The sequence below is a fragment of the Anopheles merus genome, chromosome 2L (genome assembly GCF_017562075.2).
Source record: "Anopheles merus strain MAF chromosome 2L, AmerM5.1, whole genome shotgun sequence".
Classification (NCBI taxonomy): domain Eukaryota; kingdom Metazoa; phylum Arthropoda; class Insecta; order Diptera; family Culicidae; genus Anopheles; species Anopheles merus.
The window spans coordinates 30,792,854-30,818,943 of NC_054083.1; the positions used below are offsets into that span (position 1 = coordinate 30,792,854).

The following is a 26,090-nucleotide window of genomic DNA, read 5'->3' on the forward strand; positions in this document are numbered from 1 at the left end:
TTTACAAACAAAACAACAAAACTTTTGTGACAAGTTAAGCTAAGCCCCGCAGACCGATTTTCGTGAGCTCGCCAACGCTTCAAACCGGTGCGATTTTCCCTCGCTGGGGATGCTTTTTGTAAGTAGTTGTGAAGGTGTTTGACGTTTCGAGCGAGGGTTTTTGAGGGATGGTCGCCAAAGCGCTCGCCTTGCGCTGCGGGTTGCCATCCGGCAAGTTTGGCAGCGTCGCAGAAGGTTTGTTTTGATTCGCTGCTGTTTGGTTCGTTCCGTGTCGTCACCGCTGCAAGCCGCACATTAGAAGCCTTCCGTGTTGTTCCTTACCTTAGGGTGTATTGCCCACTGAAACGGCCATAATCTTTTTTTCTCCGTCGCATTGAAGCTCAGCTCAGAAAACTCATACATCGCATTTTCGCCCATCACTTCTACGGCCTCGTCGCGCCCGTGTGTGTGTTTCATTTCCCGGCGCCGGAAAAAAAGTTGAACCATGAGCAGCCAAAGCAGCGGCATGGCTGGCAGCCAGCACACGAGCAGCGCCCTCGCCCGCAACCACGAGATCGAGCTGACCGCCCGGTTCTCGGAGCAGATGGCCCAGCTGTGCATGTCGGCCGACTACTCGGACGTCACGTTCATCGTGGAGGGCCAGCGCATCCCGGCCCATCGCGTCATACTGGCGGCGCGAAGCGAATACTTTCGCGCCCTGCTGTACGGGGGGCTGCAGGAGACAAAGCAAGACGAAATCACGCTCAACATCCCGCTGATGGCGTTCCGCTGCCTGCTCAAGTACATCTACTCCGGCAGCATGTCGCTGATGCAGATGAAGGAGGAGCACCTGCTGGACACGCTCGGGCTGGCGAACCAGTACGGGTTTGCCGATCTGGAGATGGCCATCTCGGACTACCTCCGGCAGGTGTTGTCGCTGGGCAACGTGTGCGCAATCCTGGACGCGGCCCGGCTGTTCGCGCTCGACGGGCTCACTGCCGTCTGCCACTCGTTCATGGACCGGAACGCGGCGGACATACTACAGCACGAATCGTTCCGCCATCTGTCGCTCGATTCGCTGTGCAGCCTGCTGCTGCGGGACTCGTTCTTTGCGCGCGAGGTCGAAATTTTCCAAGCCGTCTTCGACTGGTGCCGGTGCAACGCGGACACCGTGCCGAACGTGGACGTCGTCGTGGGGAAGGTGCGGTTCGAGCTGATGTCGCTCGAGGAGCTGCTGACGGTGGTACGGCCGTCGGGCATACTGGACCCCGACCGGCTGCTAGATGCGATCGGGGAGAAAATTTCCTCCAAGCAGCTGCCCTACCGTGGAGCACTCTGTAAGTGGAGCCCCCCCTCAGCCCGGAGGGCAATTGTTCGTGTTTCCACTAACGCTTTTCTATTTTTCTACAGGGCCCGAGGAGAACGTTGCCACACCGAAGTTTAACTCTCGCACAATCCACGGCGAGCTGCGGTCCGCCCTGCTGGACGGTGACACCGTGTCGTACGACATGGAGAAGGGCTACACGCGCCACTCGATCAGCGAAACGGGCGACAGCAGCGGCATCATCGTGGAGCTGGGCAAGCTGTTCATTATCAACCACATCAAGGTGCTGCTGTGGGACCGGGACATGCGCTCGTACAGCTACTACGTCGAGGTGTCGGTCAACCAGCGCAACTGGGAGCGGATCGTGGACCACACGAAGTACTACTGCCGCTCCTGGCAGTACCTCTACTTCTCGGCGCAAGCCGTCCGCTACATACGGCTCGTCGGTACGCACAACACGGTCAACAAGGTGTTCCACGTGGTGGCGCTCGAGGCCATGTTCACCGAGTCGACGACGCCGGTCGTGGACGGCATACTGCAGCCCGCGTACAACGTGGCCACCGTCGAGCGGAGCGCGAACGTGATGGAAGGCGTCAGCCGGACGCGCAATGTGCTGCTGAACGGGGACGTGAAGAACTACGACTGGGATTCGGGCTACACCTGCCACCAGATCGGCACGGGCGTGATACTGATACAGCTCGGCCAGCCGTACTGGATCGATTCGCTGCGCCTGCTGCTGTGGGACTGTGACAACCGGTCGTACAGCTTCTACATCGAGGTGTCTGCCAACATGACCGACTGGGAGGTGGTGGTGGACAAGCAGTCGGAGCACCTCAAGTCCTGGCAGCACTTTGCCTTCCAGCCGAAGGTGGTCGTCTACATCCGCATCGTCGGTACGCACAACACCGCGAACGAAATGTTTCACTGCGTGCATTTCGAGTGCCCGTCGCAGGAGCCGGAATTTTTGCGCCGCGAACGAGCGATTCCGATCGAGGCGAGTGGGGAGGAATCGGCGGAGGCACCCATTGTGGATGAAGCGCCCGTGCGGCAGGAAAGTGTTACGGACTGATTGAAGCACAAAGATGCTCGTTTTTCGCACTGAGTAGGCTGTGGAGCTGCCGATGGTTGCCTATTTTTCTAGTTTGGAATCTCTTTCAAACCGAAACAAATGTTCTAATTACGCCAAATTGGCTTCTAAATTACTATCTGTGAAAAGGGATACTCTCCCTGCCCTCTCAATACTCGCCCACTCTCCCGGTCGATGGTGATAGCTCTTCTCCACCCTTTATCGAGTACAATCGGTTTTTTTTTAATTATATATTTTACACTCGGTTTAAAATTGTAAAATGCATAAAATAGGATAGAAATACACGATTATGTATGAATGTGTGTGTGTGCCTTTTTTCACAAAGCACGCATACTAAAAACAATCAAATCCGGAGCAGTTTTAGTCATCAACGTAGGGCTGCGAGGTGTTTAAAGCACACTCAAGGCAAACAGACACATTTTATCTTATCTGAGCAGTGTTTCAAGTGATCCCCTAACGGCAATCGCGCCATGAAATTGCCAGTTTAATTGCCTTTTTGCACCGAGCGCAAGTGGTTGCACGTTACAATGAAGCTTCTCTGCTTGTTGGTCGTTGGGTTTGTTTCGTTCACCGTAAGCATTCACTGTTGGTATACCTTTTTTTCAGGAAGTGTCTTTAACTTTTGAATCTCTTTTTTCTTTTACAGCTATCTCGAGCCGATCTTGTGGAGTGTGATTTAGACCTGGACGATCCAGCAATACTGAGCCAGCTGCCCCCAGAGTGTCAGAACGTAAACGAAGCGACCAAAGCGTTAATGCTGACGGAAGCGGCAAGCTTCAAACAGTTCCACCAGAAGCTAACCGAGTACGAAGCCGCCCAAGCACCCGAGAATGGCGACGGACTCCACATGGACATGGAGTTCCGGAACGAGCTGTACGCAGCGGCCAATCTGCACACGTGTCTGAACGGGACCGAATCACTCGACGCTTACATACGGTGCGTAACGGACAAGCGCCAAATAATGCTCGATATGCTGGAGCAGCGCACCGCAACAAGCACCCCCCCAGCAGCTTCATGAGTTGGTGGTGGTGTAAAGTTGATCGATCGCCGTAACGCGCTCGTCGCGTTTGTTCAGCTTGGCCGAATCGAACTGTATCAGTATGATCATGAACGAAAGGAGCGCAACAAAGATCTGCAAACAGAAGGTGAGAACGAGGATGGACGTGTAGAAACACACCACCCGGCCGCTTACCGAGGATAGTGAAGACAGCTCGAGCTTCAGCAACCCGCAGGCTGTCGGGACGATCCGCTTTCTGCCCAGTGTCAGCAATCGCAGGAGTGCCATCTGCTGTGGAGATGCGAAATAAAACACATGTTTTGCTACAATCTTTCCCTCTCCGGGGTGACTCCTTTCTGCCCTAATACCTGATCCTCACCAACCGTCGCTGCTTTGCCGTTGTGAGACAATTCGAATAAAATAGTGCCAAAGCGCATTTGCTGCAAGAGACAAGTATGATGCTGACAAAAACGAAACGAAATATCATCAATTCAAAAACATTCACCTCGCGTTTGATCATGTCGCACGGGTAAAGCACCATAAGAAGCAGGCAGATGTACAGAGTCAGCCACATCACGTTGCTCACGATGTAGATGGAGTTCGCTTGAAGTTCGTTGGCCTGCAAGTACTGGTAGATCTCCAGCAGCAGCAAACTGGTGACATTGATGGCCAGGAACACGTTCGTCACGATCGCCACTTCGTACGAGCGCGTCATCAGCTGTACGCAGTGGTCTAGCTGTAGGTAAAGGTGCTTGATCTCCTGCAACCGTACTGCGCGATGCTTGCCAATGGCAGTGCGCAACTGTTGATTAACTGTATGCTGCAGCTTGTAAATTAGTACCGTACCGGCATAGTACTGTGCTAGCGAGATGCTCGCCAGCATGTTTGGCAGCACATAGGCGCCCATGGTGAATAGTGTAGCCCAAATGCCCCCATAGAACAAGTGAGCCACCGCGAGCCCCACACCGGAGGTAAGAGTAAAAAATATCCCGAACCAGTACAGCCTGAGGCGAAGGTAGAGCAGCAGGTCAGTCCACTCGGACGACGACACTGTCGCGGCAACGGCAACAATCCGCTCCAAACATTGGTTGTACCGTGCCGTCTCACTGTAGCCCCTTATCATGGTCTGCACGGTGATGCATAGGTTTAGCACCATCTCGTTCACGTACAGTACGGCGGTAAAGAACGGGATCGGCAGTTCGAGCAGCTTTACGGTCGCTTGGTAGCAGCACAGTATCACCCAGATGAACGTGCCGGCGGTGAGCAGACATCGAGCCTGCTTAAAGTACGCCCTAGAAGGTAGGTCTCGGGCCAGACAGCATGGTACATTGCTCAGCAGCTGAGCGCAGCGTAGGTACAGTTGAAAAGATTGGTACAGTTGCAGCTTCCTAAGGTGCTGCACATCGCGCCCCTCGAACATGGCGTACTTGAGCGGCGAAACCTGCACAGGACCACACGTGCCACACAATACTGGCGTACGGTTTGTGCACCAACTCGGTGCATATGCAATATAATTATAATGCTCTACTTATGCACATCATTACGTGATGGTAAATAGATGAATAAATAAATAAATGCCCGTTCGATAGCACATTGACATGCACGATTCCGGGGACGATGTGTAGTTATGGGTATGCAAATAGCATGTTCCTTTTGCGGTTTGATACGGTGTGAAAGCTTAGTTTTTTCTTATTTGCTGTTGGCAAAGATACAACTGCTTTGTGACATCATGATCTACCAGGTGTTCACTACCAGTGCATAGAGATTTCGTCTAATTTGGGGAAACTTTAAGCTCAACATTTTACAATGGCGTTACGAGAAAGCTTTTCAAAGGGAGACAAAAAAGGGCTTAGATTTTCCCGCGTCTGCAATGCAGCTTTCATATCCCGGGATTTGCCTCTCCAGGCTTCACAAAGCCACTAAACGGGGTCAAAACGACTCCAGCTCTTAGCTAAAAAGGAATCTTTAAAAAATTCCGTTTAGCAGACGATACACGATGGGAGCATTTAAAAATTACAGTGGAGCGCCGTTTATCCGGGTTTCTCGGGACTTGACCTCGCCCGGATATGCGAATAACTCGGATACCCAAGCGCCACAGATTAAGCTTAAACGACTGGAAAATTGAATATCCATATAAAAAAAATGAAAGCTCCACAGCTTCATTGGTTTGATCAATAGATGGCGTATTACAACTCATCATTATATTGCTATCCTTTTCTTGCAATGTGTTTCGCTATTATACCTATTATATAGCCTTCTAACTTTCCGAGCAAAAATCTATATGAATGGTCGTGTGGTCAGATACGTGGGTATCAACACCAACGACCATTACTCAAATCTCACTTGCTTTAGTACTGGTGGTTTCCGTTGGAGTTTAGTAATTAAACAATTGTATCGCCGTTCTAGTTCTAGCGATGCATAACTTCAATGCGAAACCATACAACAGTACAGAGGAAATGAGAAAGCTCTCCTCCAAGCGATGAAGCTCAACTGGTTGGGGTATCCCACCAACAGAGAGCGCCACCAGCTTTTTTGCTATTTTTAGAATGAATGAGTCGTTTGCCGTCAGCTAAACGAAGTCTTTCTATATTCCGTTTAGGTAGAGTGCTTGAGTCGTTTAGAAGCCGTTTAGTGGTCGTTTAGTGGATTTGTGGCACTTGGGTAATGAGTCAAATGATATATTTTATCACCAATTCCTGTTTAATTTTTGGAAAATATTCTTATTTTTTGATAAAAATAATCCTGTTTTTATTAACTTTATGTTTTTCCCTAAGAATATTTGAAATTTGCCTTGAATTAACATGTCTTTTGTTATGACAATGCGCATTTTTAACCGCTTTTTCAACCGAACAATCGTGGCGTAGATGAATTAATTTTTGCTTGTATAATTTCAATTCAAACCCATACAACAGTGCAGAGGGAAGGTGAAAGGTATCAAACCGAGGAAGCAAGGAGTCTTCTCAAGTTCCACAGATTAAGCTTAAACGACCGGAAAATCAAATATTCATAGACAAAAACGAAAGCTTCATTACTTCACTGCTTTGCTCAATAGATGGCGGTTCATAACTCATCATTATATTGCTGTCCTTTTCTTACAATGTGTTTCGCCAAGCTTCATCTAATAATGGCCTGTACCCCTCTAACTTACCGAGCAAAAATCAATAAGGATGGTCGTGTGGTCAGGTACGAGGGTCTCAACACCAAGGACAACCACTCAATTCCCACTTACTTCAGTTCTTGGAGTTTAGTATTAAAACAATCGTATCACCGTTCTAGTACCGACAAACCGACGTGACACTGGCGTTACAAAAGTGTCCCACACGAAAGTACTGTCATTTACCAGTGAGGCGAACACTTCTGTCAAAGTAAGCTCTGTTCACTGCTGCTTCGATGTAAACAACTTTTCTAAATACAAATGGCGAAAGAAGTGTGAGGCAAGATTTTGTGAGAATTATTGGACAAAACACCCAGGAAAATCATTTTATAAGTTTCCAAATCTATGCAAAAGATGTGAGAAGTACATAAAACAATTCGCATTGGAATTTGCGAAGAAAAACAGAAAGGGGGTTTAGCAGTTTCTTCTCTGTGTCAGTGTAGTAAGCGAATCATTATAGAGCCCTACCCGCAAATTTCCGTTAAATGCCTTCTAATCGCCTTGTAATCGCCGGCGAATTGAAGGCGATCAGCAGTGCATTTAGCAGTAATTAAATGCCTTTGAAATATGTCAATGAAAAATTTCGCTTTTTATTTGAAATTTGAAATTGCAACTGTCAAAAGAAAACCTTACAAGTGTCTTCAACACTGCACTGTTGTAGTGTTCCCAGATTGAGCGTGAGATTCGATAGCACGATTTACGTGTTATGTTCTCTTGCGTTAAGCTCTGAGCTATTTCACTTTATTAATGATGGTCTGCATTATTCGGTTGTTAAAGACCAACCCGTTGAAAGGTGTTAATATATCAAACTCATTTCGATAAATCTAAAAAAATGAGAAATGAGATGCATATTTCTCCCATCCTGATAATGATGGGTGAAGATAGAGTAATTATTATGTTTTTTTAAAAGGTATTATTTTCATTTTGCTTCACAAAAAGTTTGTTTATATTCATTATAGCCAGAAAATATTAATATAAAAAGAAATAAGCACAGAAAAAAGATCATAAAAAATCAGGATTTGAACACACGCTTTCTCGGTTCGGAACCAAAAGCGTTGTCACTGCTCTATTTGGCAGTTACATTAGTGAGGGTGCAAAACCAGTATATATACAAGCGAAGATGGCGGCAAGCTATCTGTTCTTGTCGAATCAAAAAGTTGAAATATTTCGAAAAGAACCCGTTACAGCCTTGAAAGTTTCGGTTGAAATCTTAATTCGCCTTCTAAGGCGACTAAGGCCTTGAATGCCTTCTGAATGCCTTCAAAGCCGTTTAATGCTGGTAGGGTTGATTAAGATAATTAAAAAATAAATTTTGTAAATAAATAAATAAACTAAAAAAATAATATGGGTTGGACAGCATGCGGAATTCCGCAACCGCGAAATTCCGGTCCGCGTATTTTCGGCCAAATTCGAATCTCGTGATTTCCAGCCAAAATATCACTTATTTTCATGTAATTTTGCAAGCAGAGTGGATTCTAAGGATATTTTATTTCACAGTCGTTGGAGCTTAATCTGGATGGGCTTGGGTAACTGTTTGTTTCAGCTTTTTCGTGAACGTCCAATGTTGTCACTTGTTTGTCAACTTTATTTCCTAGCTGCTCCAGGCTTTGAACAATGTGTCAGCATTTTGTCATGCCCGTGGCCTCCCGTCTGATGACATGCCGCGTATGCGATTATCGCACCGTCGTGTAGAAACCATGCGTAAATATACACAATCATTGCCTCGCGGCCGTCAATTTTATGATCATTGCCGTTTCCCGCCTCGAATGCATCTGATATCGCGATAGTGTTCTACAAAAATCCCCTTGTTTTTGTGTAAGTACAAAGGGTCAGAGGCTACGAGACAAGTCAAGTCTAATCTTCATTTTCTCTAACAGCCTATTCCAGAAATTTGGTATAATTAACAGAGTTCTTCAGAATGGTTAGCGCCAGTATGATCGATCATTCGGATCAGGTTTTAGTGAGCCTGGGAGAATTATGCATATCGGATGATTATTCCGATGTAACATTCGTAGTAGAAAAGGAGCGCATTTCAGCGCACCGCACAATCCTAGCAGTAAGGTGTGAGTACTTCCGGGCGCTTCTGTACGGTGGTCTGGAGGAGAGTAAGCAGAGCGAAATAACGCTAGATGTATCGTCGACCGCCTTCAAGCATCTGCTCCGATACATCTACACCGGCTCCTTGGAATTGAAGGACATGGAGGTGGACGATATACTGACTTTACTCGGATTAGTCCACCAATATGGCATTACTGCCTTCGTGAAAGCCATCTCAGACTACCTGTATGGAGTGTTGACTGTGAAGAATGTGTGTACAATTGCGGACGAGGCGCGTCTGCTCGATCTAAAGGATTTAATGGAGAAATGTTATGAATTTATTGATGAAAATGCGCGGAGCATCATGAAACTAGAATCCTTCAGCAAATTGTCATACGACATGCTTAGCAGCGTGATTGATCGCAACAGCTTAAACATTGAAGAGATCGAAATTTTCCAAGCCATTCACAAGTGGTGCAAGAGCAACGAAAATAAGGGGTGCAAAATAGGCGAAAAGAAAAGGTCTATTTATGATAAAGTACGCTATGAAGCAATACCGCGCAATAGTTTACTTGAAATAGTGCGTCCTACTGGTGTTCTAAATTCGAATCGATTGTTGGATGTAATATCAGCTCAAGATAAAACCGGTGTTCATCCTTACCGAGCTGGTTCATGTAAGTCTGAAGCATTATCTTGCATTATACTGACGAAATATTGAATAGCTTATTGTATTCGCTATATCCCCAGCACCGGGTAAAGACGTAGCTGCAAACGCGAAAGTGGAATGGACAACGGCTGCAGAACATAATCAAGTTCGTTTTGACCTTGGAAAACGATACTTTATCAATCATGTTTACATTACTACGGGTGCACCAACAGGACCACATTATTCAGGTATAGTTGCTTATTCGCCAATTTCGAAGCAGGAAAGTCTGTCGGTGTCATCTGATGGCAAATCATGGTCCACCGTGTCTATGGGAACACAGAATACCGTTTATTTCCAGAGCCATCCATCCATTAGCTTCCGCATGCAACCAGTGCGATACATCCGCTTTCAAACACCGTATTATAAAGAGAATTCCTCGATTTCTATATCGGCCATGTTAAACCCTTTCCAAGGTGCACAAAACAATGAATCGCCTGCTAAACCTCGTTAATATGACTAGAAGCCCCTTTTTTTTATTTAGTTTTGTTTATCAACTTGTATAATTATAGATATGGTTATCCAATTAAAAAAAATATATTAGCATTGTAATCGATCATTGATCAGATAGAATTTCAAATCAAGCTTTCGTCATGTTATTCATAATTATTGTGTTATTAAAAACAAAACATTTCAGCAAAACGGTAAATCGTAGCATCATAAAGCGGTTCCTTTAACATCCGTGCCTTTTGAATCCAAGGAGTACATCCAGTGAAAGTGATTCACAACCCATGCTGATCGTAGGAACTATATCTCCAACCCATTTCTATCCTGGTACTGAACCCATAACTGTGCGGGAACTGGTACCGATTTTGGAACGGTCCCCGAACAGATACCGGCCAAGGATATAGTCCCGAATCCTGGAACACATTCCGACTGCATTCTACTCCTCGAACTGATTCCAAAACAATACCGATCGTTGAAATGATCCATAAAACCATACCGATCCTGATTTTGATCCCGAACCGAATTTGGTCCTTCAATTGATCCTGAATGTGTGCCCCACACTGATTCGTAAACAGTTCCTGAACTTATACTGGTCCTCAAACTGGTACTGTACATGTACAGAATCAGGTCTCGGAACAGGTACATAACCCGTACAGATCCTATAACTGAACGTTGGCCATACCGTTCGTGGAACAGTTACTGAACCCATGCTGACCCTTAAATTGTTCATTGTTGTTCATTATCCGAACCGTCGAAGCCGACCGGAGTCGTCCTCAGTCGCGAGGTGCCGTCCGGAGCCGCTAGTCGGCAGCCGGTGCCGGCTCCGGGGGCTCCTACTATTCCGAACATTCCGACGGTTCTGCCATTTTCAATTCCGGACGGCTTCAGACGGTTCGAAATGTCCCCAAGCGGCTCCAAAAGGCTCCGGGCGGTTCCGGACAGTTTAGAGTTTTGCACATACCTTCCGGAACATGGATGTGTATTATCCGTACCCGATGTATGCGACTTCTAGACATCGAAATATCGTAAGATATTATGTAAACTAGCGATGGGTAAAGTTTGCAAACATCCGGAGTCGACTCCGATCCGACTCCGATTAATTCGAAATCGAGTCTGGAAGGTAGGTCCGCCCTGCATCATCCGGAATCGTTCGGAATCGCCCGGAGCCGTCCAGAGTCGTTCGGAGTCGAAGTCGTCCGGAATCGTTCGGAGTCGTCTGGAGTCGTTCGGAGTCGTTCGGAGTCGTCGGAGTGTTATTATGGCATCTAGTGGTTCCGATTTGCCGGAGTCGGAATCGGATTAACAATAGTTGGAGTCGCATCGGAGTCGTGGGTGCGCTCCAGAGAGCACATCACTAATGTAAACCCCCTGGTTTGCGTTCGATTTCTGGATGATACAAGACCCAATCATGAGCTTTTACTCACAGTAAATAGAAAATAATCCATCTTTAGGTTCTAACCCTCGAACAAATGAGTTGTTTATTTATCTGTAGTGCACGAATTCTTATAGATACAGCCACATTCCATTACGAGTTGTTAGCCATCGTTGTGCGAACCCACTCATGGTAGTAGGAGACACGTGCGAACCCATCCGGGAATCCGCGACCGCACGGAACGCCAAAGTTCACCACACCGACCAGCTTTCCTTCGTACACCAGTGGGCCGCCGGAATCACCCTGTAAAACATCAAAGCTACTGCTTAACACTGTCGAATGAGCACACCAAAAATACGGCCACTTACATTGCACGCTCCCTCGCCAGCCTTGGTCAGTGTGCAAACGTGTCCCAGGTCGACATTCTTCGGATTGCCCATCTTAGCCTTACAGTCTTCGTTCGACAGCGTTACAACGTTCAGGCTCTGGAGTAGCGTGGGAACATTCCCATTAGTGCTGGTACGACCCCAGCCCGTCAGTCGCACCGTCGCATTGACCGGGACCGCCTTCTCCAGGTACTCCACACTCTGCACAAGCTCCGAGAACTGTACCGGTTGCTCCAGCCGCATCAAACCGATGTCATTATGGAACTGGGGACGATTGTAACGGCTGTGGTACAGTAGCTTGTCAACCTTCAGAAGTTCGCCTCCCTCCTTGAGACTGTTTGTGCCGACGAGTACCATCAAATCACTGGGCTCATAGCTGTCGGGATAGAACATATCATCGTCAGCACTTGAACATCCTAGGCACTTTCTTCTACGGTGAAGGTAACACATACCCGACCAGACAGTGTGCTGCCGTCAGTACCCATCGATTGTTTAGCAGCGATCCTCCACAGTTGTGACCCCAGCCGGGAACCTGCAGCGATACCTGGTACGGGGCCGAACCGTTCTTCGCTACCTCTCCTCCAACCACTCGGTTGACGTAGTTGTCGTCCAGCACCAGTTTTGTCACCTTGGCTGCACTTACTACCAGGAGTACCGAGACAACAGCAAAGACCTTACGTAGCATGATGCTAGTTGATGAGAATTCAAAAATGACGAAATAACTATTCCTGCTGGTAGAGCTACCGATTTGTGATTGGTGCTCTGTCTGGAAACTGTTGCGCTTTTATACAACGAACCAGTCGTTTTTCTTTTATCAATCTCGAGTAGTTACACTAGTGTTATGGCAGCGAAAAGATTATCCTGAACGGCCGGTTCAAGTGCATTACATGTACCAAGTTTATGATCAAATAACCGAGGAAATGAAACGTCGATTATCTAACGCGATTATTATAACGCACAAACACAATAAAGATGCTAGAAAGTTGTTCGCGCTCGAAAGATGGATGAAAGCGAATTAGAGCTGTCTGGATAACATTAAGAGGTGTTAATAAGCATGTGATTAGAATGTGGACTAATCCGAGTAAAGTCCACCTACATGTCCTTCAATTCCAAGGAGTCGGTGTAGATGTATCGGAGCAGATGCTTGAAGGCGGTCGACGATACATCAAGCGTTATTTCGCTCTGCTTACTCTCCTCCAGACCACCGTACAGAAGCGCCCGGAAGTACTCACAGCCTTACTGCTAGGATTGTGCGGTGCGCTGAAATGCGCTCCTTTTCTACGACGAATGTTACATCGGAATAATCATCCGATATGCATAATTCTCCCAGGCTCACTAAAACCTGATCCGAATGATCGATCATACTGGCGCTAACCATTCTGAAGTACGCGGTAGAATGAACTTGATATCTGGAATGTTATGGAATAAGAGGATGAAAGACTCGACACCATTTGGTGATCACTGGCTTTTTGTGCTCACAAAGGAATTACGAAGTTATGGCTGAGCACGCACTACCACGAAATCTGTTTCATTCGAAGCGGGAAACAATGATTGCCAAATTGACGGCTCGAGACGATGACACTTTCACATATTCATATTCACTCAAGACGGTACACCCAAAGAACAAGAAGCTCATCCACATCGAGCTATCTCACGTAAGTTTTAAAAACTCTTGTAAATTGTATTAGTAAGATATTAAAAAGCTTATTGTACTCGTTATATCCCCAGTGCCGGGTGAAGACTTGGCCGCAAACGCTAAAGTGAAATGGACAACGAATGGAGAACGTAATCAAGCTTGTTTTGAACTTGGGAAACGATACTTTATTAACTATATTCATCTTAATCTGAATAATCCAATAACCCCATATCATCCCTGCTCCAAAACCGAAAGTTTGTCGGTGTCATCCGATGGCAAAACATGGTCAACCGTTTCAACAGGAACAAACAATTACTCTTATTTTACTTCCCATCCAAGTGCTAGTTTCCTTAAGGAACAGGTTCGCTACATTCGTTACGAGTCACCATTTTATAATTCCAGCCGTAACATTTCTTTGTCGGCCATATTAAAGCCATTTTGACCATTTTAATATAATCCCATTTTAACTAGATTGATCCCAAGACTAGATGATCCCATTTTGAATTATAAAATGGCTATATTCGTTGAAATCTTTGATCTGTTTTCTGTTCATTTGAATTTATAAAAAATAAACTTGGAATATTTCAATCGTTATTACCTTTTTTACGCTTAATTTGCGTTCGTTAATGTTGTTGTTTTAGTCATGGGATTGAGCAATATTGTACAGTATCATAATCAATTTTACTATCAACTTTACTGTGAGAACAGCCACCAAGGTGAAGGTTCATCAAACTTAAAATATAGATATAATAAAAGTAAACTACTCCATGTAAGTATTTCCATATTACTGTTCCGTTCTAATCACATGCTTATTAACACCTCTTAATGTTATCCAGACAGCTCTAATTCGCTTTCATCCATCTTTCGAGCGCGAACAACTTTCTAACATCTTTATTGAGTTTGTGCGTTATAATAACCGCGTTAGATAATCGACGTTTCATTTCCTCGGTTATTTGATCATAAACTTGAGCCATTTAATGCACTTGAACCGGCCGTTCAGGATAATCTTTTCGCTGCCATAACACTAGTGTAACTACTCGAGATGGATAAAAGAAAAACGACTGGTTCGTTGTATAAAAGCGCAACCGTTTCCAGATAGAGCATCAATCACACATCGGAAGCTCTACCAGCAGGAATAGTTATTTCGTCATTTTTGAATTCTCATCAACTAGCATCATGCTACGTAAGGTCTTTGCTGTTGTCTCGGTACTCCTGGTAGTAAGTGCAGCCAAGGTGACAAAACTGGTGCTGGACGACAACTACGTCAACCGAGTGGTTGGAGGAGAGGTAGCGAAGAACGGTTCGGCCCCGTACCAGGTATCGCTGCAGGTTCCCGGCTGGGGTCACAACTGTGGAGGATCGCTGCTAAACAATCGATGGGTACTGACGGCAGCACACTGTCTGGTCGGGTATGTGTTACCTTCACCGTAGAAGAAAGTGCCTAGGATGTTCAAGTGCTGACGATGATATGTTCTATCCCGACAGCTATGAGCCCAGTGATTTGATGGTACTCGTCGGCACAAACAGTCTCAAGGAGGGAGGCGAACTTCTGAAGGTTGACAAGCTACTGTACCACAGCCGTTACAATCGTCCCCAGTTCCATAATGACATCGGTTTGATGCGGCTGGAGCAACCGGTACAGTTCTCGGAGCTTGTGCAGAGTGTGGAGTACCTGGAGAAGGCGGTCCCGGTCAATGCGACGGTGCGACTGACGGGCTGGGGTCGTACCAGCACTAATGGGAATGTTCCCACGCTACTCCAGAGCCTGAACGTTGTAACGCTGTCGAACGAAGACTGTAAGGCTAAGATGGGCAATCCGAAGAATGTCGACCTGGGACACGTTTGCACACTGACCAAGGCTGGCGAGGGAGCGTGCAATGTAAGTGGCCGTATTTTTGGTGTGCTCATTCGACAGTGTTAAGCAGTAGCTTTGATGTTTTACAGGGTGATTCCGGCGGCCCACTGGTGTACGAAGGAAAGCTGGTCGGTGTGGTGAACTTTGGCGTTCCGTGCGGTCGCGGATTCCCGGATGGGTTCGCACGTGTCTCCTACTACCATGAGTGGGTTCGCACAACGATGGCTAACAACTCGTAATGGAATGTGGCTGTATCTATAAGAATTCGTGCACTACAGATAAATAAACAACTCATTTGTTCGAGGGTTAGAACCTAAAGATGGATTATTTTCTATTTACTGTGAGTAAAAGCTCATGATTGGGTCTTGTATCATCCAGAAATCGAACGCAAACCAGAGGGTTTACATAATATCTTATGTTATTTCGCTCTCTGGTAGTCGCATGGGGTACAAACATAGGAAGTCGTTGTCTGCGTATTGTTTTTATTTGACGATGCAGTCTGCAACTGTCTTAGGCTTTACAGGACTTGGTGAATTAACTGACACAGAAAAGCATATAGAATTCCACTTGTGTACACGATAAGGGGGTTGTAATTCTAACAACACATTCATGAATTATTCTAATCCATTTTGTTTCGGTCGTCAGGAAGCGAAGTAAAGAATGAAATGAATAAAAATAAACAAACTGTTAAAGTAACAGTTTTATGGTTCTGCAAAAATGGCACCTCACAGTGTATTCTCTAGTTCTTGTCGAATCAATCAATCTTTTTTTACGGGAGACATCTTCTTCTTATTCTTTTGGCTCAAAAACCGTTGCCGGTCAAGGCCTGCCTGTACCACACTACTTGTGGGTTTGGCTTTCAGTGACTTATTGATCCCCCTATAGCAGGATAGTCAGTCCTACGTATGGCGGCACGGTCCATTTGGGGCTTGAACCCATGACGGGCATGTTGTTAAGTTGTACGAGTTGACGACTGTACTACGAGACCGGCTACGGGAGACATGCTGATAGTATATTTAATCAACGCACTGGCTTAGATACATGGTTTTTCAGAACTTGAGATCGTGTGCGGCCACGATATCACAGCACACCGAAAACGGTTTAATTGTATATTTATACATCAAGTACGGAACGTAAACATTAAACTCACCCGATCATGTTGTACGATCAAGTGTAAACAAATCTCATGCAAATAACACTTGAGCTCGTTTCATAACCTAAGCTAGCGAGCAAGAAACTGTCTGCCCAAATGTATTAGTAAGAAATCGATACGATTGGTACGAGATACACATACAGTAGCGGTCACATAAAGTCGGACATCTCATATTTTCCCTTATTACCTGACTTGGCGGCACCCTGTACTGCTACGCACGCGATTATAAATTTCTTTCATCCTAGTAACCATTGTTTATCCTTATCCGTTAAAAATAATAATGATAATATAATCCGAAATGGGCCAAAGCCCCTGGATTTCCAAGCCAAACATCCCCTTCCTTTTGCATAGGCTTCACAACCTTTGGATTAGAAGCAACTAGCGGGAAGGACTAATTAGTAGGTAAAGTGTCAAAGACTCTGTCCGCAAGTGCTGCTTGTTTCTCCTCCGCTACGACCCTGCGACTCTTGCTGAGGGCCAATCCTTCGCGTGACCTGCCGGAGAGGCTCGGCTCGTAACACTGTACAGTTCTCTAGACCAAATATCGGAAAACTTTTCACACATCGTTGAGGGTACGTTTCAGCTATGTCACTGCAAAAAATCAGGCCGATATCTTTTAAAATCTTGGAACACCATGCATAAATGTGATAAAAGGTATGCAATGTATGTGGTCCACTGAAAGACGGACAGTCTTCATTTCATGGAAAAATGACCACGCAGCATGCCAATATTGACCAATATGATTGTAAAATCATTTGATATCAGTAATTATAGGTCTATCAACTGGTTTGGGTGATCATCTGCGTATTACATAACTTAAGACAAGCGCTCTACGGTCCAAAGAATCGATTCTGTGAACATATCCCACTGATGACCATATCCCACCGATGAAGTCCAGCATGTTATCCGTTTGGTTAAATGGATCCGATCATCGGACACACTGCAAAAATGAATTTCCCAAAAATAAAGAGAGTTGCTATCCAGATTTAAGACCATACCATATATTTGTCTCAGACTTTTCTTCGTCGCTTCAAACGAGATCCAATCGATGGGAAGGCAAAGTATTCTTGTAAACTTCACTCTAAGAATAGAACACATTTCTTTGTTGTTTCCGCACAACAACACAAATCATAAACATTTCCTGATCCCGGATTATCAGGGATCCCGAACGAATTATCCCTGTGGCTCCTGCCCGTGATGGAAGGGAAATCTTCCGCTGAAATACCTTCCTTATTTTTTTGTTTATCAAGTCCTTGTTGCCCTCGAGTACACTTTGCGTTTAAACCTTTCTTAAGTATAATTTAATCTGTATTATGTCTCACTATTCCTTTATTAGCCAGGTTTATGGTGTACTCTACCATAGAGCTCTCTAAGGGCACACGACAATTGGAATCGCGACTGGGAAATTTTCTCCAATGGCTCCAACTGCATAGACGAACAAAACAAAAGCTTGGAGAATAATCAAGTGGGTGATCAAAGCTGATCGGATGTGAACTTGGCGCTCATTGCGATACTGTGTGCCACTTCCTGATGCACGTTCTAGCTTTACGGATTCACTTTCAATCGCTTCGGTTTGGAGCACTCTTGACATCGTCCAGACAGGGGTTTACACGGGGTCTAATCGTGTTCGATTATCGATAATGATGTTGTGGTAGCATTTGATGTTAACCGAAGCAGCACAAAAGCATCATACGTCATTTCCTCGACGAAGCAAATGTATCGGTCACAAGACATTTATTGTATTTGCTGCGTTGCATTGATATAACGATGAGTGCATCTAATCTCCCCACAGGGACAGAGATGCGTTAATAGTGGTCTTGGCCATAAGGTTGTACTATCTTACATCTGGATGCACTCTTGAGGTTTCGCTGCGGCCTATCATTAAGCTTGCGTGTAGGATCATCGCAGAAGGTTAGAAGATTAACCTTATGAAACTACTCAAAGCAGATAAAGGGGTTGATGTGTGGTATAAAAGTGTAGCCGTTCGCCGACGGTGTACCAAACAGAACCAATTCTCGCAATAGCACCATGCTACGAAAGGTCTTTGCTGTTGTCTCGGTACTCCTAGTAGTAAATGCAGCAAAGGTGCCAAAACTGGTGCTGGATGACAACTACGTCAACCGAGTAGTTGGAGGAGAGGTAGCGAAGAACGGTTCGGCCCCTTACCAGGTATCGCTGCAGGTACCCGGCTGGGGTCACAACTGTGGAGGATCACTGCTAAACGATCGATGGGTACTAACGGCAGCACACTGTCTGGTCGGGTATGTGTTGCCTTTACCGTAGACGTAAGTGTCTTGGATAATCGAGTTTTATATTTTATCGTCACAGACATGCTCCCGGTGATTTGATGGTACTCGTCGGCACAAACAGTCTCAAGGAGGGAGGCGAACTTTTGAAGGTTGACAAGCTGCTGTACCATAGCCGTTACAATCGTCCCCAGTTCCATAATGACATCGGATTGGTGCGACTAGAGCAACCGGTACAGTTCTCGGAGCTTGTGCAGAGTGTGGAGTACTCGGAAAAGGTAGTTCCGGCCAATGCGACGGTGCGATTGACGGGCTGGGGTCGTACTAGTGCAAACGGACCATCACCAACGCTACTGCAGAGCCTGAACGTTGTAACGCTGTCCAACGAGGATTGCAATAAGAAGGGAGGCGATCCAGGCTATACGGATGTTGGACATCTTTGTACGCTGACTAAAACAGGCGAAGGAGCGTGCAATGTAAGTGATTATATATAATATTAACTGATACGTATTTGTATATACTAAGGATTTTATTTTCCCAGGGTGACTCTGGTGGCCCACTGGTGTACGAGGGAAAGCTGGTCGGAGTGGTGAACTTTGGCGTTCCCTGTGCTTTAGGATATCCGGACGGTTTTGCCCGTGTCTCGTACTATCATGATTGGGTTCGCACAACGATGACTAACAATTCAAAGTGATCTATTGCAGTGTAGTTGAGATAAGCAAATGAATGCGAAATAATAAAATATAAATTTATGGAAAATTTGTCATAAGATTTTATAATTATTTGTTAATTTTAATCAAGAGATTTTGCGATAGAAATTCATATTTTTAAAGAAATTTATCCAATTTCGACTAATTTCAATAAAACTATTTTTGAAACACTTCAAGATGAGATAGAGTTGTTTAAGTTCAAGTCTATCGTTCTTTTTTTTTTGTTTAATTTACTCTCCGAGATGAGTTACTCAAACTCTGTTCCTCATTTAGATTGCCATATCAGCCACTCTCGTGTGACGTACCATTGGCATTGATTTAAATCTGCTTTTATCAGTCCAGTTGTGTGCACACAATCTTTTCGATAACGAGAAAGCGTCGTATCAAAATATACCGCTCAGTTTTGGACCATTTTTATCAAAAACTGTTCCTCGTGCCTTAGTCGTGTCTTTTCAGCTGTAGAGTGAATAGTGCCCATAAGATGTCCGAGCTGGTGAGCTTTCGACCAGGCCTAAGAACGGGCCCTCCTGGGAACGATCACGACAGCGACGACAACGATTTCAACAGTGTAGTGGAATCGGAAAATGACGAACCGAGCTATCCATGCGCTAGAAGCAATGCGGCCTACACCAGCTTAATGCTGTACCAAGAAAGTGTAATGCATGATCAGTATTTTTTTTTTGTTTTGCTATTTGTGTTTCATATCAATCAAACGATCCTCTTCTTCAGAAACCATACCCTACCCCGGAGATATGTGACCAGGAAAAGGGACAACTTCAACTGCAGAAAAGTGGTAAGTGCGTTATCGGGCATTTCAATGTTGCAATGTTTTGATGATATAATTCGATTCCAGAAGAAACGGACCAGCGTGAACCCACCAACAAACAAGTAAACAATGCAACACTTTGTGCTGTCTATAGTCGTGCGCGAGCTCACAAGTATGTTTTACTGCCCCCTTAGATTAATGCAGAGCTGAGCAGCTTCGTGCAGAAGAAATCGTTCGCCCAGAACATGATGGACATTGCCCTGCTGTCGGCAAACACGAATCAGCTGCGGTACGTGATCGATCTGGGCGACAAGCATCCATACTACATGACCAGTTTGATGCTGATCATCGTCAGTCTCGTGATGCAGGTAGTCGTTGGCTTATCGATGCTGTACGTGAATAGGTAAGTTCTAGTGTGGTGTGAGAGATGCTGCTGTCAGTTCTGAGCGTTACCTTTTGTATGAAAACAGATACAACATGAAAAATAGAAGCGAGATAAAGGCAGCCTCGCACATGAACAATCTTTCCGTGGCGGGTGTGTTTATGGTAACGCTGGTCAACGTGTTCATATCCACCTTCAACGGTGCAGGAGCTGGTACACCTCCTATACCGGAAATTGGTGGCGTGGTAGTTAATGTTACAAACACTTCGACAGCATACGCGATACCATGAGCAGTAAAGCAACTTAAGCAAATCAGTTGCGCATACTTTAGGAAACGGATTTTTTCTAAAGCAATGTTATGATACGAATTGTAAGAATAGTTTTGGAAATGTTACTTAATTTTTAAGGTATTTTCAAGGAGCTAGATATACGTTACAATCAGTTCATCGCGTTTCTCGGAATAATTAGAGCAGATATATTTTTTTATCTGCGAAGATAGCAAAGTAGATATAGACATGGGTCCAAAAGTCTCTTACCTCTAACCGGTGAGGTGCGGCACGGTCTAATAGATTAAGGAGATTAGTGAGAAACTGACACGGAATGGAATTTCGGCTTGCAGTGATAAGGCGACGGTTTCTTAATCGTCAGACATTTTTTTATCAGTGTCACTGTTGCATAGGAGATTAAGGGACATTAAAAAAACACATCGCATACGCAATCGTCCTAAGATTTGAGGATTACCGGTAGATCATTGGCTGGCAAAACGGTACAGTAGTAGTTGTAATTATTAAATAATTTGTTGACTTCAAAAAACCCAAAAATACCGAATAAACTCGTATGTAGTGGTTTAAAGTTCGTATTTCAAACAACTACTTTATAGAAAAATATATCTTTAATATATTATAAATATATTATACTATAAAAAAGAATAATTTCATGAAAATATGATCATTTTGCTTTTCTTTTAATTTATAAAATGTGCACAACACATAATAATAACCCATCGCGTTCCAATAGGTTCAACGCCACTGATCTGTGTGGTGGTCTTGGCCCATACTGCAGTGCAGAGCGGCCCGGATTTAATGATTGGTTTGAAGTGAGGTGATTAACCGAATCAACAAACAGATGTCTGATTGTTTGATCGTCTGAAAAGAAATCATTGTCAATCAAATGAATACACAAATCGTAAAGGGTCACATCGTATGTGTGTACATAATATACAACATAAAACGATTTTGTAGAACTAATATCACTCTTTTTCTTAGATTTCACAAATGTTTTACTGACCACTAATGTCGGCACACGACTACACTTTCTATATTTATACAATTATTGATAAGCATGGAATATCACGTGAGGTGCTACTTAAAGCTCAAGTGCTTGTCTTACTGGACTGTCAGCGGGTTTTCATTGTCTAAACCGTGTATTGCCATAATTATCAAAGCCGATACACGTGCAATTGGATTTGAATTATCAAAATACGAGTCTAAATTCCAACGATGAGCTTCTCCAAAACAAGTTGCACTTGTTGATAGTTCTACCTTTCTAGCTGGAAACTATCAACGCTGTGTAGAAAATCTACTTGAGAATACAGCTGATGATAACATATCAGCAGTATATAACCGAAGGAGCAAAACGAGAGCATCAGTCGTTCCACAAGACCATTAGTGTGTTTTTCCTTCCCGAGGATCGTCAAATAGTATCATGCTTAGGAAAGCGTTCATTCTTGTGTCGGCATGTTTGGTAGTGAGCGCAGCTAAACTACCGAAACTGGTGCTAGACGACGGCTACCGGGTAGTTGGAGGAGAGGTGGCGAAAAATGGATCGGCACCCTATCAAGTGTCGCTGCAGATACCCGGCCACGGTCATAATTGTGGCGGTTCTCTGCTGAACAACCGTTGGGTACTGACGGCAGCACACTGTATTGTTGGGTACGTTCATCCTCCAAAACACACTAGTATACAATAATCACATTCAAATTTGATTTACAGTCATGAACCGAGCAACATTCAAGTGCTTGTCGGTACAAACAGTTTGAAGGACGGCGGCCAGATATACAAACCGGATAAATTGTTCCACCACAACTACGCTAGTCCCGAGTTCCGCAACGATATCGGTTTGATACGTCTGAAGGAGGAGGTACAGTTTTCGGAGATTGTGCAAAGCATCGAATACTCGGAACAGGTTGTCCCGGCGAACGTTACCGTACGGTTGACGGGCTGGGGACGCACCAGTGCTGACGGAAGTGTGCCAACGCTGCTGCAGAGCCTGAACGTGGTGACGCTCACGAATGAAGACTGCAAGGCTAAGAGCCTTTACCCCGAACATGTCGACGTGGGGCACCTTTGCACGCTGACCCGGACTGGAGAGGGCGCTTGCAATGTGAGTAATTCACGAGAGATAACTTTTGTTTTAAATCATTCGAAATCCAACATCAATTCTCGTTCAAGGGTGACTCCGGTGGTCCGTTGGTGTACGAGGGAAAGTTGGTCGGAGTGGTGAACTTTGGCGTTCCGTGCGGGCTCGGATATCCGGATGGGTTTGCGCGCGTCTCCTACTACCACGATTGGATTCGCACAACGATGGCCAACGATTCGTAACGGATTTGCAGTCACGTGGTTTGAAGTGGTGATTTCGTGTTCTGTTGAATTCACCTCTGCCACCGTAGTGCGAATTGCATAGTACCAGGCGCATATAGTTTCACTGGCGTGCACGAGAAACGTTGTACCTCAAAGTGTTTGGTACTGTATGCGTAAGTGTAGAACTTCTCCTATGTTCGGTGTAAAGGAAAAGGGATTTAGTACTGTAAATAAACTAAGTTTTTGCTAAACTTAACATATTTTGGTGTTAATTGTTGAGATGCTAAGATTATTAAGCACACAACTGCGAAAAAGAATGGATATTGAAGCAACTAAAAATTATCACCTTCTGATAATTTACTGTTACTCGCACGAGAGACACAGTAAAGAGACACATCACAAAACGCAATATATTACCATGACTCTGTGTTCAATCAGCATCAAGATGAGTAACTGATAAGACACATTTCAGTAGTAGATAAGAGATTGCATGGCATTTCAACGATCGATGTTTAAAAGTTCGATTATGACGTGGTGGAGCAAATAACCTGAAGATCCTTTAAACGGGTGCTTGCGCTTTACTTGAGCCTATTTCGACAGTGAAATCCTATGCTTTGCTTCTGAAGGTTCTGAAGGTTCTGACCTCCACTTCAGCTGCCTACTTCAGAAGTCAGATGTCATAGTTTCTGCATTCTACGACCTATTGGATGTCGTTTTTACAAACTCAAATTTGGAAAGAAACTGCAACGCTGCAGCACATTTTCTAAAAAAATATGAATGTAAAATAAGGTCGGTACATTTCCATGCTCACTGGTTTTACATATTTCTAGGTTTTAAACATTTTCCTTCTGTTCATTTTCATTTATGTTGTAAAATCTGTTTAAGTCCCGTAGTACTCATGCTATACTCGTGACATTAATCACGAAGAATGTTACACACGAACTACAATACCTGCATAAGAACGAACAAATGAAAAGTCAACTTGTTATTCGTCTTTAGCACCATTAGCTATGCTTCCTGCTGAGCGTTCGCTGTTTAAATGATAATAACATTGTATCACAGGATGTGCCGGTTGCGCCATCATTCTAAAGCTAAGAACTGTTCGCCATTCTAACCCCCAAAACCATTTCCCGAACACCATTTTCATCTTCATTTGCGTACCACGCCCGTTCCGAAGCTCTTCTCCGGGTAGTTCCTACTTTCCAAGGCGATCGATTGTATGCTAAGCGAGCAATAAGGAAACGCGCTGGCACAACAATCTCAAGAGCGTATGGTTGCCTGGCAGCACAGTACCGTGCAGCGCCGCCCGACTCCGGCTGCTGTTGAAGGTCCAAACACAGCAGCCTATGGAGTGCTCCGTTCACTCCAAACAAAAACTGTTGCAAACCAACCAGTGACAGTTTTGCGGTGGTAATCAGAACGTTTCTCCAGATTCTACACAAAATTACCCGTTTTCTAAATTAAAATTAAAAACAAAAAGCCATGAACTGTTCCTGTGCGGCGGAACGTTGTCCGCATCTGCAGTACCTGCGGACGCTGCTCGAGAACAGCACCAAGGAGCAGATCCCGTACGCGAGCCGGCAAACGTCGACGTCGGAAAATGCAACCGTCTGGCAGCGCTGGAAACCGTGCGTCATGCAGACGATCAAACTTTCCGGCTGTGTGCTCGAAACCGTGATGCTGCTGTGGGTGACCCTCACGCGCATTTGCCTTCAAATCTGGCTCAAGCTGCTGGATGCAAATCGGTAAGCTGCTACCACTTTTCCTCACGCATCTGCACGCGCTAATCGGTTCCTCCTCGAACGAAACAGATCCGCTCTGGCACTGTTCCTGTTCTTCACCGTCTCGTTGATCTGCTCGATACTGGGTAGCGTGCACGCGGCAGTGTCAAGGTAACTGTAGACGGATTGATGAAACCTTAAACCAAGAATTACGACCCCAATCGATGACCTTCAAACCAAGGGACAGATAGTATCTCGGAACTCGGAACCGGCAGATGCGCGCGGAAGTGAAGGTTTTGCCGGCTGAAGAATAAGTCGTTTGGATTTAAATGCGCTGGGTACAGAGCCTTCGACCCTAATTGGGTCGCCCCTTCAGGCGAACGCTGATGATGTGCGTGATCAACACGCGCGATGCTTTTTCATTGTTTACCGCCGCGACACTGCAAAGCTCTTGCAAGAAACGGGTGAGCACTAATCGGTTAGCCGAATCGAGGTTCAAAGCTAAGATCGCGATCAAAACAGTTCTGGACAATTTTCCAACCCGGCACTCGGTATCGATCGGCACTGTTTTCCCATGACAAATCGTGCACTAATGCACGCGCGTTTCAATTATGGCGGTAGCATGCAGTGAAAAATTAATTACAAAAAAGCTCCCTCAGAGAAACGGGGAGATAGAGGAAAAAAACGAGATCTTATTTTGAAGACGCTGCTAGCTCCCCGCTCGTCGGCGATCTGAACGTGATAATTAATATTTTCCGGTCAGCGTCAATCTCGGATGGGTAATAAGAAGCGGATGATTCCGCACCGACGCCACCAATTGTCCAGTGGGTCGTTCTTGACCAGAACCTTTCCGCGTGCGGTGCGGGCTGAAGCTGGTCCCAGCGTTTGAAGGTTGCAGCGTTTTGCCTTTCTCTACCAGCGGGGGTGTAGAAGCGTCGTGCGCTGTGAGCGATAATGCTCAATAAAATGATGCTCACAACTGTCGTCTTGAATTGTTTGATATAGACATTTAGTCGACATTTTGAATGTTTTTTTTTCATTTTTAAAGATATGATTGTATCTTATCGTCTTATTTAGCATTGCTTAGTGACTAATCTTAGTCAATACTGAGATGAAGAATCTTAATACTATACCTTATGTTATTAGTCATGATTGTGCTCAAAGTGATGAATGTTCCATTTCATTCCCAAATATCGAGCTCATATTGAGGAAAACCTTCCATTACTTGTACATTTAAAGGGCTGTAAAGGGCCAGCTATTTCCGAGATTAACCCCTTTCTCTCTTTATTTCTCTGTTACAGTAGGGGGATTTGACACCTGCGGTCCATGTCAACTGCATCGCTGACTTTATGGGATATAATTTTCAGCTGCAGCAGTTCTGCAGCAACATTGTACCTGGTGCCGTTCCAAATAGAACTACAATATAACACAGTAGCAGCAAAAATGAAGCCATTAAATCGGCCTTATCGTACTGTTCTCAACGTAACAGACAACGGAAAGGGCTTGGCTCGCCGGGCTGGCTAGATTCGCGTGCGGGGAGCGATGGTAAGGTTCAG

The 26,090-nt window shown here is 45.0% G+C and overlaps 8 protein-coding genes across 10 annotated transcripts; 7 read left to right on the forward strand and 1 right to left on the reverse strand.

The window, feature by feature from the left end:
• The first annotated feature begins 47 nt into the window (after window positions 1–47).
• Window positions 48–2,688, forward strand: LOC121594635 (BTB/POZ domain-containing protein 9). The gene is made up of 2 exons (XM_041918119.1): window positions 48–1,316; window positions 1,390–2,688. Exons 1-2 carry the CDS (start codon window positions 485–487, stop codon window positions 2,370–2,372), a joined length of 1,815 nt encoding a protein of 604 aa, XP_041774053.1. The 5' UTR covers window positions 48–484; the 3' UTR covers window positions 2,373–2,688.
• Window positions 2,388–3,510, forward strand: LOC121594640. The gene is made up of 2 exons (XM_041918127.1): window positions 2,388–2,962; window positions 3,037–3,510. Exons 1-2 carry the CDS (start codon window positions 2,918–2,920, stop codon window positions 3,406–3,408), a joined length of 417 nt encoding a protein of 138 aa, XP_041774061.1. The 5' UTR covers window positions 2,388–2,917; the 3' UTR covers window positions 3,409–3,510.
• A 4,651-nt stretch (window positions 3,511–8,161) lies between these two features.
• LOC121593554 (BTB/POZ domain-containing protein 9-like) lies at window positions 8,162–10,862 on the forward strand. 3 transcript variants are annotated; one of them, XM_041916020.1, is made up of 4 exons: window positions 8,162–8,356; window positions 8,419–9,252; window positions 9,326–9,472; window positions 9,565–9,697. In XM_041916020.1, the coding sequence occupies exons 2-4, from the start codon at window positions 8,460–8,462 to the stop codon at window positions 9,597–9,599; spliced, it is 975 nt and encodes a 324-aa protein (XP_041771954.1). In that variant the 5' UTR covers window positions 8,162–8,356; window positions 8,419–8,459; the 3' UTR covers window positions 9,600–9,697. The 3 variants fall into 3 exon arrangements, with proteins under 3 accessions (XP_041771954.1, XP_041771955.1, XP_041771953.1); XM_041916021.1 differs by lacking the exon at window positions 9,565–9,697 and adding an exon at window positions 9,919–10,862 and having other exon boundaries at window positions 8,164–8,356; XM_041916019.1 differs by having other exon boundaries at window positions 8,165–8,356; window positions 9,326–9,904.
• Window positions 10,863–11,174: 312 nt separating this feature from the next.
• LOC121593555 (chymotrypsin-2) lies at window positions 11,175–12,248 on the reverse strand. Its single transcript, XM_041916022.1, has 3 exons — window positions 11,939–12,248; window positions 11,469–11,862; window positions 11,175–11,403 (listed from the first exon to the last, which is right to left on the reverse strand). Exons 1-3 carry the CDS (start codon window positions 12,169–12,171, stop codon window positions 11,254–11,256), a joined length of 777 nt encoding a protein of 258 aa, XP_041771956.1. The 5' UTR covers window positions 12,172–12,248; the 3' UTR covers window positions 11,175–11,253.
• Window positions 12,249–12,583: 335 nt separating this feature from the next.
• Window positions 12,584–19,138, forward strand: LOC121592316 (transmembrane protease serine 11G-like). Its single transcript, XM_041913716.1, has 7 exons — window positions 12,584–13,141; window positions 13,215–14,531; window positions 14,608–15,001; window positions 15,067–15,213; window positions 18,111–18,391; window positions 18,459–18,852; window positions 18,918–19,138. Exons 2-7 carry the CDS (start codon window positions 14,299–14,301, stop codon window positions 19,068–19,070), a joined length of 1,602 nt encoding a protein of 533 aa, XP_041769650.1. The 5' UTR covers window positions 12,584–13,141; window positions 13,215–14,298; the 3' UTR covers window positions 19,071–19,138.
• Window positions 19,139–19,532: 394 nt separating this feature from the next.
• On the forward strand, window positions 19,533–20,927 carry LOC121592804. Its single transcript, XM_041914603.1, has 5 exons — window positions 19,533–19,741; window positions 19,816–19,879; window positions 19,940–19,974; window positions 20,047–20,255; window positions 20,323–20,927. Exons 1-5 carry the CDS (start codon window positions 19,568–19,570, stop codon window positions 20,522–20,524), a joined length of 684 nt encoding a protein of 227 aa, XP_041770537.1. The 5' UTR covers window positions 19,533–19,567; the 3' UTR covers window positions 20,525–20,927.
• A 969-nt stretch (window positions 20,928–21,896) lies between these two features.
• LOC121593255 (chymotrypsin-2-like) lies at window positions 21,897–23,024 on the forward strand. Its single transcript, XM_041915472.1, has 3 exons — window positions 21,897–22,165; window positions 22,226–22,616; window positions 22,685–23,024. The coding sequence occupies exons 1-3, from the start codon at window positions 21,939–21,941 to the stop codon at window positions 22,832–22,834; spliced, it is 768 nt and encodes a 255-aa protein (XP_041771406.1). The 5' UTR covers window positions 21,897–21,938; the 3' UTR covers window positions 22,835–23,024.
• Window positions 23,025–24,128: 1,104 nt separating this feature from the next.
• On the forward strand, window positions 24,129–25,518 carry LOC121594463. Its single transcript, XM_041917728.1, has 2 exons — window positions 24,129–24,558; window positions 24,625–25,518. Exons 1-2 carry the CDS (start codon window positions 24,296–24,298, stop codon window positions 24,707–24,709), a joined length of 348 nt encoding a protein of 115 aa, XP_041773662.1. The 5' UTR covers window positions 24,129–24,295; the 3' UTR covers window positions 24,710–25,518.
• The last annotated feature ends 572 nt before the right edge of the window (window positions 25,519–26,090 follow it).